Raw genomic sequence first — 14,494 nt, 5'->3', positions numbered from 1 at the left:
CCTAGCGTCCTTCCCCCAATCCCCTCAGGCTCGGCTGCGCCGGGGGCCGCGGGCCGGTTCCTGAGGTGGACCAGGCGCCCTCCTGCCGCCGGCGCCGCCCCGGCCGTCCCTCCCCACCGCCCCCCGCCCTCCGCCTCCGCCTCCCCCCCCCCCGCCCTCCACCTCCCTTCCCCCTCCCCGCCCAGCAGCGGTCGCTCCGGCCCCGGCTCTCGGTTATAAGATGGCGGCGCTGAGCGGCGGCGGTGGCGGTGGCGCGGAGCAGGGCCAGGCTCTGTTCAACGGGGATATGGAGCCCGAGGCCGGCGCCGGCGCCGCGGCCTCTTCGGCTGCGGACCCTGCCATTCCCGAGGAGGTGAGTGCCGGCGCACCCTACACCCCTCCGGGCTCTGGGCTCGGCTGGCTGGTGTTTTTTGGGGGGAAAGAAGTGGCGGTGGGGGCTCTGGTGCCCTCAGCCACCTTCTTCTTTGGGTTCTGCGGGGTGGGAGATGGGCATCCCCGCCTTGTCCCTCTCCGTCATGCAGCTCCTCGCTACGTAAACACACACAGTGGCCCAGGGGGGTTTCCCTGACTCGCACCCCTGCTTGGGCGATTCGGGCAGCGTTGGTTGAGCAGGCGGCTATCAGTAGGGGGCGAGACTCAGGGTTGGTCCGAGAAGGTCACGGCTGGCTGAAGGTAGCCAGGCTCTCATCTCTTCGATGTTTTCATTATTTTGGGGGGGGGGGGGGGTAGGGAAGGGTGGCGGCATCCAGGTGAATAGATGTAGGTTAGTAGCCAGGGCCGGGACCCCAGCCTGAGTTGCTGTTGTAATTATTACATGGTCATGGAGGTGATGGGAAGCATCGTTCCCTTACACTCTCCCTGATGTCCCCCTTTTCAGGCCGCTGCCCTCCCCTCCACTTTTCTACTTGTTTGGGGGATTTCTCTTCACCTGTTTTACCCAGCAGATGGTTTTGATTTAATCTTTACTTTTTCAGTCTTAAATCCCACTGTTTCCGTTCTACTTTCCATCCCGGTGTCAGCGCCCCCCCCCCCAGTTCTTCTGTTTGTCTGTGCTCTGTCGCTGAGTGGTAACCCCCCCATCCCATTCCCATCTGCTGCTCCGCTCTTTTGCCGGTTGTCGGACCTGCCAGCCTTCTAGCCTCAGTTTATACTTAAAACCATTTTTGCACTTCTCTTACCCTAGTTCTCTTTAGGCCCTCTGAATCATTCTACTGCTCCCTAACACTGTTACCTATTATCTTCACAAATCCGTCTGGACGCTTTGGAGCTCCTTCCTTACTTTCTGAATCCTGAAGCTGTCAGGATTCCATCAGGTTTCACTTGCACTACTGGCACTTTCTGGTTAGTCTTCCATTGTGCATTCACACCTCTTTATTTTTTCCTACCCATTTTTAAATAGATTTGATTGATTTCTTTCTGTTGTCCTCCTTTTTGTCCCAGTTTTTACCTTTCACTTTTTCCTCTTTGGCTTCTGCTTCTCTCAGCCTGTTTTTTTTGCATTATTCAGCCTCTTAACACCTTGTCAAATTATTTACATTTGGTTTTTAAGGAAAACTTATTCCATTTAGTATTTGGCATTGTACTATATAAAATAATACACTTTATTATACTTTGCAAATAATGAGATAATATTTAGTATAATAACTGTGCTTTGTAATTATTGATTAGATAACGTGACTTACTCCGTTGACTTTGCTCAAAGTTCTCTTTCCTTCCTACTGCTTACATTTGGTTTCCCAATTCTCAACGTCTCATTCTTTCTTCTGTCTATGCAATGCTCCTTTTCCTGCTTCATCATCTTTACTTTGGAAATTCATCCCATATGCTTGCTCTAGTATCAGTTTGTTCACAATAATAATTTTTTAGCCTCTTATATCACCTCCATCTGTGCCCATGATGTGTTCTATACCATCATTTGATCTAAAGTTCTCATATCTTTTCTTTCTTAAATTGCACGACTTTCCACTTAATTTTTAGTTTGCATTTCTGCTCAGATCAGGTTCCTCTAACATCTGTTCATTTTCCCCAACTTCTTGGATTCTAAGGATAGAGCTCTTTCCTTCTTCCATTTCTTAGTTTATTCTGATTTCCTTGTCCCCTGTTACCATTCATTTGGCCTTGTTTCCTGGCTTTTGGTTCTTAACTTGCTGAAGCTTCCTCTTGTCTTCCCCACACCTCCACATTCCTTCTTATTTATAAACAGCTTTGTTCCGTTGACATGGAAATTTATTTTTAGGATACATTGTTTTTAATGGATAAATACTAGGGGTCACATCTGCTGTCTATTTTTTCCATGAATCGGATATGCCTTTGTCTTACAGGCACAGGTGCCTCTAGGCTTGCTTTACTCTGTAGTGTATGTGTGGTTTTGTTGAATTGTAACTTTGAAGACCATTACAGAGTAGAAGAATGAATAAATTAATGGGTATGGGTCATGAAATTGTAATTCTCTGATTATAACATTGTTTACATTGAGAACTTTAAGACTTAGTAGAACAGTTTGCAATGATACAGAGAAGTCTTTTGTTAAGTACAATCTCCACTATCTTATTTGAAAGGGCCAGATTGTTTGAGTTCTACCCTCTGAAGATTCTGACTCAGTAGGTGAGAGTTAGTGCCATAAGTTTCAGTATTTGGCACACTTCCTGGGCAGTACTCATGTATCAATGCTTGAGAACCACTACACTAATGAATTTAAGTTTAAATTGCCAGTCATTGGAAAGCATATTGGTATCTTCTGAAACTACAAGGATACTCCTAACTAAATTTAATTAGAAGTGTTTCATACTGCCTCCTCCTCTCAGGTTTTAATGTTTAGTGATGAATAGTTTTCCCTCTATAATTTCTTATAGGAGCTGATAATAAAGGTATTTGCATCGGGGAGGCGGGGAATAAATGATTATAAGTGGATCTCTTTTGAATATAGATATCAGTGTTATGGATGGCAGAATAAATTCCTCCAAGAAATCATTTAAACTTTGAATTTGGTATTGTTAATTCAGTGCAAACTGATATGTACCGTGGTCTTTTCATTTAAGTGTCTTCTTTATGTGTACCTTTAATTGCCAAGTGCATGGAAAGAAATGAAAAGTTATGCGTGTGTAAAATGACACATTTTATTTTAAAGAATTCTCTTGCCCGACAGTAAAATAGTTTTTTGTTTTTGTTTTTAAACTTTCTCAGAGGGAAATTTCAGCTGCATTAAAATTTCTGACTATCGAGGGAAAGCACATTCATTATTGAAAAATTAGAAAGCTCTAAGTACAAAAAGTAAAAAAGAAAAAAATCTGTAATCTTGCCACTAGGATATAATTAGTATAAACATTTTGGTGTGTATCCAAAACTTTTTTTATGTTTGTATAATACAGTATATGTGGTTTTATAATATTTTAAAACTTAATATAGCAAAATATTTTACATTTCATTAGGTAATACTGTGATTTTTTTTAAACTAATCATTTGGTTATTAGAGTTTGTTTTACTGCTTGTTATCAAACATTTTGAACATAAATGTAGATTTTAGTTTTTAAATTGTGTTGGGAAGTGAACAAATTTCATGTCCTGTATTTGTATTACTTTGTAGATGTCAAAATAGGATATTCTGGTAAATGACAGGAGCTTATTAAATATTTATGAAATAAGTGTGCTTATACTTTTGGCATTAAACCTTTACTTCTGACCATTTATATTTCCCCAATGTTTCTTTCCATGACCATATGGTGTAATATGGGATAATATGACCATATGGTATAATAAATACATTTATTTTAAAAATGTTATACGAGGGTGTGATATTTATTAACTATTCTTCTGCTGTGTTTCTGCAGAAGGAGCTTCTTACAATTGCAGTACAGTTAAAATTATATTGTTTTCAAGATCTCTTATCACCAGCCTTAGTTAAGTTGTGTAATTGTAATAATGCATTGACTAAGCTGTATTCTGGGATGGGATCTTCTTTATAATGTGGTCCACTGTATTAAAACAATCTTTATGAGCCATGTGAAACCAGGTTGGATTACCTCATACTCCTAAAAGGAGGTAGTCCCGTTAGGATACTGTGTGCTTGTGTAGTTCTGGTATTGCTGTTAATACTTGTCTAGGTATTTTTGAAGGTGGACAAAACATACCTGTTAGGCATAACTATAAAATAGCTATTTGTCTTCAGTATTTCTAGTGGTCTCTTTGTGTACTCTTTCTCTCTCCCTCCCTCCTTTAGGCCTCCACTCCTTTTATTTAGAAAACTATCTGATATCAGTCACTTACATATGCTGGCTGTTAAAGGAATCATTTATCAGTAAATAGATAAGAAAGGAATGTTGGTACTGGATGCTCAAATCTTGAAGGTAGTAAACCTAAGAGCAAACTTGATTTAATCTTATTTGGATAATAGATCAGAAAAATTATATTTGGATAACAGGCTAGAGAAGTTTGACTTTTCTCAGTTCCCTGTCCCTTGCTTTCCTGATAAGGATGATAGGAAGCTGTCCTAACAACTGTTAACCTATGTTCTGTGAGTGGTGGGGAAGAGAGGAAAGGAGCAGGCTACATTGTTTTTTAGCATTTTCTAAGACCTCATGCTTACCTGTTGAAGAATGAGGCAGCTGCTTAGCTTTCTTCCTTTTTCCTTTTCCGCAGTAATAAAGTTGTCTTCTCCTTTAGAATTGCAAAGTGCATTTTGTTTTCTTAGACACCTTGATATTAATTTAGCTGCATACTTAGTATTTTGTATCACAATCCCCTTGTTTAGGAGATGCAGTATGTTGCTATGCTTCCTATGTTTCTGCTTCAAATTGTCATTACAATAAGCCTTTATTGTCAGTAATTCTTACTGGATTTTGTCTTCCTCAGAAGTTGAATTTGGAAAAAAAAACAACAACAACCACCACCAAACAACAAAAAAAAGAAGTTGAGTCTTTTACTCATTCTCTATTTCACCTACATTGGTTATTCTGTGAGGTCAGGATCAGCAATAGTTAGAGAACTGAATTCAAAATAGGTGAGCCTGTTTAGGAGCTTTTCTGTTTGTAAGCAGTGCTTTTATGGTCATAATGTTATAGATAATATAAGAACCAAAAAGATACTCTCATTTGTTTCATTCCTTTGTTAAATATTTGCTGGAAGCATTGACATGTTCTGGGAGGTAGTCTTTATTTTTTAGTTTCTTTTGGCTACCAACCTAATTTACTATCATACATAATTAGCATGGTAGAAGAAATTCTTAATACAGCCTACACCCTAACATTAAGCAATTATTTTTTCAACCCTCTACCCCCTGAGATTATTTTGGTTTCCGTGTTTTCTCTTGGGCTTGAAACACTATTAGTCTTGTTTCTTCCCATATCAAGACTATGCATATAGAGGGAAATTGATGCCCAGTAACATTACATTCCTTTCTGGGTCTTGGGAATGCCCTTGATACAGAATATAAAAATTGCTCTGAACTCAATTAACTTTGTCTTCTGGAAGCTCTGTAACATCAAATGAAACATAATTTTCATTCTTGTAATGTGGCTGCAGTTACTGACAGCACTTTTGGGACAAATGTACCATAGGATGGTAGTTTTCAAATTACTGTAGAGCTCTAGGACAATTAAAAAAAAAAAAAAACCACTGTAAGAAATTCAGATTTTAAGTTACTCTAATACATACATAGGAGAAACAGTTTTTGTCTGTTGTGGACATTTTTTTTTTTTTTAATCTTCACCTTTTGCAACAGTATCTGGCACGTAGGTACTCAGATATTTAGTGAAAGAAATGGTGAATGGAACCCTATTAGATATAATACACTCTGTTTTTCTGTACTTTTCAGTTCTCTTTTTTTTAATGCTACTTATAAGTCAGTTTACTAGATTGACAACCAATTGGTTCCAACAGGCATTTTGAAAAATACTGTTTTGGGGGTTTCAGGGGCCTTCTTCAGAGTTTAACTGAAGGCTATGTTTAGTCCCCCTACACCTTAACTCTTGAAGTTCTTCATTTATCTGCTTTACATGTTGGTTTCCTTGAAAAAAAGCATTTTATGGCTGTGATAATTTTAGAGCTCCTGTGTATGAAGAGAGATGTGTCCTGGCATGAATCTTCTCAATTGTAATAATCTATGTAGAAAATTTCAACGACATGTGTCTAAGACAGTGGTCAGCAAACATTTTTTGGTAAAGGTTCAAATAGTAAAATTTTAGGCACTATGGGCCTGTTTTGTCTCTGTCAAAACAACTCAGCAGACTCAACAATGGCATTATAGCACAAAAGCAGCTAATAGACTGTGTAAGCAAATGAGCCTGACCCAATAAAACTTACTTATGGACACTGAAATTTGAATTTCATATAATTTTCATGTGTCGTGAAATACTCTTGATTTTTTTCAACCATTTAAAAATGTAAAACTAGTCTTGTGGTCTGTATTAAAATAGATGATGGCGCAGATTTAGTTCATGGGCCAAAGTTTTCAGACTCCTGGTCTAGGGGAGACTGAATTATATCATATTAGAGGTTCTGAAATTAAGGTGTGGGTTAGAGGTCTATAGAAAGTTCATAGTTGCTTTTTGAGAACAATCAGGTTTATTTGGTCATAATTTACATATACCGTAATGTACCATTTTAACTGTACAGTTTGGTGAGTTTTGACAAATGTACATGATCCTGCAACTACTGCCACAGTGAAGACACAGAACACTTCCATCATCTCAAAAAGTTCCTAGTTTCCCTGCATTCCGTCCCCTTTCCTGGCCCTCAGTTCCTGGCAGAAACTGGTCTGATCTCTAGTTTTACCTTTTCCAGAAAGTTATACAAATGAAATCATCCAGTATGGGGTGATTCATATTTGGCTTCATTCATTTAGTTTGATGTTTTTGAGATTCACCCATGCTGTATGTATCAACAATTAGTTTCTGCTTATTGTTTAGTAATATTCTATTGTCTGGATGTGTCCCAATTTATTTATACATTTACCAGTTGATGGGTAGTAGGGTCGTTTTTACTTTTCAGCAATTATAATAAAGATTGCTATAAACATTTGGGTTCAGGTTTTTGTGTGGCTATTGGTTTCCATTTCTCTTGAGTAAGGACCTTAAAATGGGGTTTATGGGTTGTATGGTAAGTATATATTTAACTTTATAAGAAACTGCCAATCCAATTAAAAAATGGGCAGAGGACATGAACAGGCATATCTCCACGGAAGACATAGAGATGGCCAACAGACACATGAAAAGATGCTCAACATCACTCATCATCAGGGAAATGCAAATCAAAACCACAGTGAGATAAATCACATCACACCTGTCAGAATGGCTAAAATAAAAAACTCAAGAAATAACAAGTGTTGACGAGGATATGGAGAAAAAGGAACCCTCATGCACTGCTTGTGGGAATGCAAACTGGTGCAGCTGCTGTTGGAAGACAGTATGGAGATTTCTCACAAAAATAAAAGTAGAACTACCCTATGATCCAGTAATCACACTACTGGTATTTACCCAAAGAATACAGAAACACTAATTTGAAGAGATATATGCACCCCTCTATTCATTGCAGCATTATTTACAATAGCTGAACTATGGGAGCAGCCCAAGGGTCCATTGACTGATGAATGGATAAAGAAGTGGTGTGTGTGTATGTATGTGTATATATATTTATATGTGTGTGTGTATGTATGTATATGTGTGTGTGTGTGAATAGTATTCAGCCGTAAAAAAGAATGAAATCTTGCCATTTGCAACAACATGGATGGATCTAGAGAGTATAATGCTAAATGAAATAAGTCTGAGAGACAAATACCATATGATTTCACTCATGTGGAATTTAAGAAACAAAACAAATGAACAGAGGGAAAAAAAGCCAAATCAAAAACACTTTTTTTTTTTTTTAAGATTGATTTATTTGTGAGAGAGAGAGGGAGAGAGCACAAGAGCAGGGTAAGGGGCAGAGGGAGAAGCAGACTGCCCGCTGAGGAGGGAGCCAGACATGGTGCTCCATCTCAGCACCTTGGGATCATGTCCTGAGCCAAAGGCAGATGCTTAACTGACTGAGCCACCCAGGCACCCCAAAAAACAGACTTTTAACTTACAGACAACAAACATGGATACCAGTGCAGAGGTGGGTAGAGGGATGGGTGAAATAGGTGAAGGCGATTAAGAATACACTTACCTTGATGAGCACTGGGTAATATATGAAACTGTTGAATCACTATATTGTACATTTGAAACTAATATAACAATGTATGTTAACTACACTGGGGGAAAAAAAATGCCAAACTAGTACCATTTTGTATTGTCACCCATAGTGAATGAGTGTTGCAGTTATTCTGTATCCTTGTCAGCATTTGTTATTGTCAGTCTTCTTAGTTTTAGCCATTCTAGTAGATAGGTAGTAGTTGCTCATTGTGGTTTTGATTTGTATTTTTCTAATAACTAATGTTGGACATCTGTTTATGTGCTTATTTACTATCCCTGTATTTTCTTTGGTTAAGTCTCCCATTTAAATCTTTTTATTCAGTATTTATCTTCTTGTGGAGTTGTAAGAGTGCTATATTTATATTCTGGATATAAGTCCTTTATATCAGATTTATGTTTTGCACATGCCTCCAGTTGTGACTTGCCTTTTTCATTTTCCTAATTGCCTTTTGAAGAGTAGAAATTTTATTTTTGATGAAATCCAATTTATCATTTTTTTCTTTTATGTTTCCTGCTTTTTGTGTCTCCTATTCAGTAAATCTTTGTCTAACTTAAGATCATAAAATTTTCCGGATGCCTGGGTGGCTCAGTTGTTAAGCGTCTGTCTTCAGCTCAGGTCATGGTCCCAGGGTCCTGGGATCAAGCCCCGCATCGGGCTCCCTGCTCCGCAGGAGGCCTGCTTCTCTCTCTCCCACTCCCCCCTGCTTATGTTCCTGCTCTTGCTGTCTCTTTCTTGCTGTCAAATAAATAAATAAAAAATCTTTTTAAAAAAATCATAAAATTTTCTCCCATGTTTTTGTTCTAGAAATGTTACAGTTTTAGCTATTACATTTAGGTCTGTGATCCATTTGGAGTTAATTTTATATATGTTGTGAGCTAGAGGCTAAAGTTCATTCTTTTTCATATGGGTATCCAGTTGTTTCATAGGTCTTGAAGAAACTTTTTTCTATCAACTTACCTTGGCACCTTTATTGAAATCAATTGATTATATATGTGAGTTTTGTACTCTCTTTTATTGACCTATATGTCTCTTCTTTGGCCAGTACCACGGTATCTTGATTACTGTAGCTTTATAGTTAATTCTTAAAATTAGGTAGATCCAATTCTTAGGATTTTTAGAACTTTAAAATTTGATTTTTTAATTTCTTTTTTTTTTTAAAGATTTTATTTATTTATTTGAGAGAGAGAGAATGAGAGACAGAGAGCATGAGAGGGAGGAGGGTCAGAGGGAGAAGCAGACTCCCTGCCGAGCAGGGAGCCCGATGCGGGATTCGATCCTGTGACTCCAGGATCATGACCTGAGCCGAAGGCAGTCGCTTAACCAACTGAGCCACCCAGGCGCCCGATTTTTTAATTTCTTATGTTAACTATACTTTTGGAAGGGAAAGGTCCATAATTTTCTTACTCTCAAAGGTGTTTTCTATTCTACCTCAAAAAAGCTTAAGATTCACTGCTGTATATAATTAGTACACTCCTATTTCAAATTATTTGGTGGTGAGGTTCAAGAAAACCTGATATATCCAAAATTAGTTTCTTTATAAGAGATGAAGGGGATATTTCAGTAGGTTGCACAAAAAAGTCAGTCATGTCCTTTTTACCAAATTGAAAAAATAAAATATTAACTGTAATGAAGATACGTATGGGTGAAAGTGAGTATATAAAGCTGTTATTCACCAGAGAAGTCACTGAAAATGTCAGTTGGTGGAAGATACTAGTTTATACTATGTTATTCTCCATCTTCATTATAAGAGTTTTTCCATTTGAAACCTATGTCATGTTCTGTGATCTTCCAGAATTAGCACCTTTATTAATATTAGAGTCATCATTAAATTGTTAACTAAGGATAACGCATATGGTAGTTGGTCATATTTCTGCCTTTTTTCACTGGGGCCCATAGGATCCTTCATCTTTTTTTTTTTTTTTTAATTACACTGGTGATAGCTTTTTATTGCTTAGCCTAGGGGAGCCCCTACAATATAAAATATTTCTGGTCATGCTTTTCATTTAGGTATTTAAAAGCAAAAAAATCAGCAAATGTATTCATAGAGCATAAGTCTTGAATACCAGACTAGTACAGGGCTATGTGACAATTGGTAAGGTAGATACCATCTAGACTTTTGTTCATGTTATAAGGAGTGTTATTCCAATTGTGTTTGATTACCTTGCAAATTTTGAAACTACACTTCCAGGGAGAGAGAAACTCAACATTTTGGCAGACCATTTTCAGCTGTTGTTCCAAAATTAGTGTGTTTTTAAAAAAAAAAAAAAAAAGCTTTTCCTAGGGCACCTGGGTGGCTCAGTTGGTTAAGTGTCCAACTCCTGATTTGGGCCCAGGTCATGATCTCAGGGTCCTCGGATGGAGACCCCCTATCGGGCTCACACTCATTGGAAAGTCTGCTTCTCTTCCTCTCCCTCAGCCACCGCCCCTACTCCGGCGCTTGAGCACACTCTCAGATAAATCAGTAAATCTTTAAAAATTGCTTTTCCTTATTGTAAAAGATACTTTCTGTTTAAATTGAGAAATATTCTTATATTTTTCTTGTAGTAAATATATAGCCATTAAATTCATAACAAAAAATGACTTTCTGTTTTTAGAACAGCTTAAATTAATTGAAATTTTAGGATGCTTTGAACTAGTCACTTATCTTTGAGTATTTTGAAGCAGTTTAAAATACTGCTTGGGTGTGTTCTTGTATTGATGTAGGATTTTTAAACTGTCTTCTACATTACAGTATCTGGAAAATAAATGTGTTTGGTCTTATAGATGAGTTTTATTTATTTTTTGAGACAGACTGAGCGTGGTGGGGGTAGGGGCAGAGGGAGAGAGAGAGAATCTTAAGCAGTCTCCATGCCCAATGTGGAGCTGGACATGGAGCCTGACGGGCAGGGCGCGCGGGGATCCTGAGATCATGACCTGAGCTGAAATCAAGAGTTTCAGCTTGACTGACTAAGCCACTCAGGTGCCCCTAGATGGAATTTTAAGATTAATGGGGATTAATAGCTCCAACAGTAACATTTTAAATAGTTATTGGAACCTGTATGTTTTGTATTGTCAGCCTGGGTCTAATCGCTTTTCCTCTGTTTTAAAGTTTATACCGTCTACTTAGAAGTCTTTGTGCAACTTAGGGGAGAAAAATGAACAATTACTAATTTAAGAGTCTTATGTAGGTATTATTTTTTAGAGTTCTTAGCATAATTTCTGGTAATGTTATATGGAGGTAATTTAATTCCCATTCATTATAAAAGCATTTTATCTTCTGTGAATACCAAACAATTATTGCCTTTATAACTTTTTTTAATATAAAAAGGTAAAGTACTATTGCTGTTCCTAAATAGCTCAAAATTGCTTTCTTACACAATTGTATAATTGTATTTCCATGGAAATGGTGTCAGAACTTCAGATAGGGAAGAGATTACAATTCAGTGTAGTCGTTACATTCCTATTGTACAACCACTGAAAGTGTTCATTTCCCCTTAGTTTTTCATACTTCTAACATTTGAACTATTACACCCATATCTTCTTCCTGCAGGTGTCTTCTCATATTAACATTAAGTTACACAGTCTTAAGTTAAGTTTCATTATGCATGAAAATTTAGCTTAGTGTAACCTTTTGGTAACTCTATTGCAGAGGATTTTTCTGCTATTGAGTTTGACACTTAAGTTTCTATATTTTTTATGAAGGAAGGGGTGCATGGGTGGCTCAGTCAGTTAAGCCACCCACTCTTGATTTCTGCTCAGGTCATGGGATCAAGCCCTGAGTTGGCTCAGCGCGAGCCTGCTTGGGATTCTCTCTCTCCCCCTGCCCCTCCCCTACCTCGCCTGCATGTGCATTCTCTCTCTTAAAAAAAAAAAAAAAATGAAGGAAACTTTTGGTTATTGGTTATCATGGGTGGGTCTTTGAAAGAATAGTTTAAATAGTTATAGCAACTGTTCGGTGTTGATGCCATTCATTCACTGCTTGATTTTCCCTCTGCCTCCCATATGGAGTGGTATGAGAATAAAATGAGATTATGAAATGTAAAAGCCTTCACAAAATAATAGTAGTGTTATTTTTCTGTCAGTTTTCAAGACAAAAAATAAATATATTCAAATTTTACCTTTCAGAAGTCCTTATGGCATTTTTTAGAATGTTCAGTGACAGCCCATGGCTCTAGTTGTTACAAACTTTTGGTGGTTCTTAATAGAAGATTGTTGATGGACAATTTGATAGGACTGTTTGAATATTGATTGTTGATAGAACAGTTGGAATGTTGATTACATTCAGTGTTATCTTTAAACCACTACTGAGTTAAAGAAACAAAGTGCCAACATATTGATACTTTTACTGAGCATTTCATAGGAAAGAGGTATAATGTATTAATATGATAGTACAGAGACTGTGTCTCATGACTTTATAGAAAAAAATATAAGCATTAAGACTTGTGTTAGACTGTGATATTTTTAAAGCTATGATCCACCATTTTTTTTGTCATCCTTCTAAAACTATAATGATGACTTTTTTTTTTTAAGTTTTTATTTATTTGACAGAGAGACACAGCCAGAGAGGGAACACAAGCAGGGGGAGTGGGAGAGGGAGAAGCAGGCTTCCCGCGGAGCAGGGAGCCCGATGTGGGGCTTGATCCCAGGACTCTGGGGTCATGACCTGAGCCGAAGGCAGACACTTAACAACTGAGCCACCCAGGTGCCCCGATGACTTTTGTTTTTAAGTCATTTCATAGGCCAATAGGTATTCAAGTATTCAGTAAATATTTGAGTGCCTACAATATGCCAAGTAGTACTCTAGGTGCTTAGGAGTACATTTGGAAACAAATCAAAGATCTTTACCCTTACCTAGCTTATATGCTGGTGGACGTGTGTGTATGTAGTGGGGGAGGGGCAGACAGACACACAAAAAGAAAATTATATAGTATGTTTGAAAGTAATAAGTACTATGGAAAAAGAAAAGTAGAACAGGACAAGGTTTGCAATTTAAAATAGGGAGATTAGGGTAGGGCTTTAGTTGAGAAGGTTAATATTGAGCAAAGATTTTAGAAGGTAAAGGATAAGCATTTCAGACAGAAGAACCAAATTCAAAGGTTCTGAGTCAGGAATGTGCCTTGCCTATTAGAGAAACAGCAAGGAGGTCAAAGTTGCTGCAGTGGCTTAAAGAAGGGAGGCAAGTAAGTAGTAGGAGGTGAAATCTAAGAGGTGTTGGGGTAGGAGTGGGAACAGAAGCATGACCAAAGGCCTTTGACTTTTGCTTTAAGTGAAATGGGTAGCCATTCAAAGTTTGAGCAGTCAGAACGGAGTTACATGAGTTACTTTTTTTTTTTTTAAAGATTTTATTTATTTATTTGAGAGAAAGAATGAGATAGAGAGAGCACGAGAGGGGGGAGGGTCAGAGGGAGAAGCAGACTCCCTGCTGACCAGGGAGCCCGATGTGGGACTCGATCCCGGGACTCCAGGATCATGACCTGAGCCGAAGGCAGTCGCCCAACCAACTGAGCCACCCAGGCGCCCTACATGAGTTACTTTTTAACAGAAATATTCTGGTTGCTATGTAGAGAATAGACTCTAAATGGACAAGGGTAGATGTAGGGGAACCAGAGAGGAGGCTTTTGGGATTATCTAGACAGTGATTTAGACCAGATTGGAAGCAGTAGAAGTATTGAGAAGTGATCAGATTCTGGATGTTTTTAAAGTAGAGCCAACAGGATTTGTTGATAGATTGAACGTGAGGTGTGCAAGAAAGAGAGGTGACAAGGGGGGAGGGGAGGGCACAGATTAAGAATTCAGTTTGGGGTATGTTAAGTTTGAAATATCTATTACGTGTCAAAGATGTTGAGTAAGTTGTTATGAGTCTGGAGTTTGGGAGTGAGGCCTAGTGACAGAGACTGTTTGCCATATATATGTCTTACTTTCTTCTTGAGTATACACTTAGACACTTCTCCTTAGTACTTAGGTGTGGTCATATGATTAAGTTCTGGCTAATGTAATATGAGCACATGTGATATACACTAATTCTAGGTCTGGTCCATACAAACACCTTCCTTCCTGTTTTTCCCTTCTGGTTGGTTGAACCATGATGATCCCTAGGGTAAGTTGGAAGCCTTATGTTGTAAATAGTAGATTGACCATTAGCCTAGGTTTCTGAATACTGCTTGGATAAAGACCACCTTGCTAACCTTTCCAACAACCTAGTACTATTAGATGGATAAGAAATAAGCTTTCATTGTATATGAGTCCTTACACCTTTTGAGTGTATTTGTTACAGCATTTAGCCAACCCTAAATTTGGGATTTGGATGGTATTTAAAGCTGTGATATTGATGTGGTTGTCAAGGGAATGA

General features: G+C 38.2%; 1 protein-coding gene across 7 annotated transcripts in view; it reads left to right on the top strand.

Moving 5' to 3' along the window:
- Window positions 1-209: 209 nt before the first annotated feature.
- Window positions 210-14,494, top strand: part of BRAF (B-Raf proto-oncogene, serine/threonine kinase) — a 178,717-nt gene continuing 164,432 nt past the window's right edge. For 6 of the 7 annotated variants that reach the window (XM_044920226.1, XM_044920231.1, XM_044920230.1 and 3 more), the window contains exon 1: window positions 210-352. In XM_044920226.1, coding sequence (XP_044776161.1) covers window positions 221-352 — 132 coding nt within the window. In that variant the 5' untranslated portion in view covers window positions 210-220. The remainder of the gene's footprint in view (window positions 353-14,494) is intronic. The other variant, XM_044920229.1, reaches the window with a different exon arrangement.

The sequence above is a fragment of the Neomonachus schauinslandi genome, chromosome 12 (assembly GCF_002201575.2).
Source record: "Neomonachus schauinslandi chromosome 12, ASM220157v2, whole genome shotgun sequence".
Lineage (NCBI taxonomy): Eukaryota > Metazoa > Chordata > Mammalia > Carnivora > Phocidae > Neomonachus > Neomonachus schauinslandi.
This window is presented reverse-complemented; position numbering and strand designations above follow the sequence as displayed.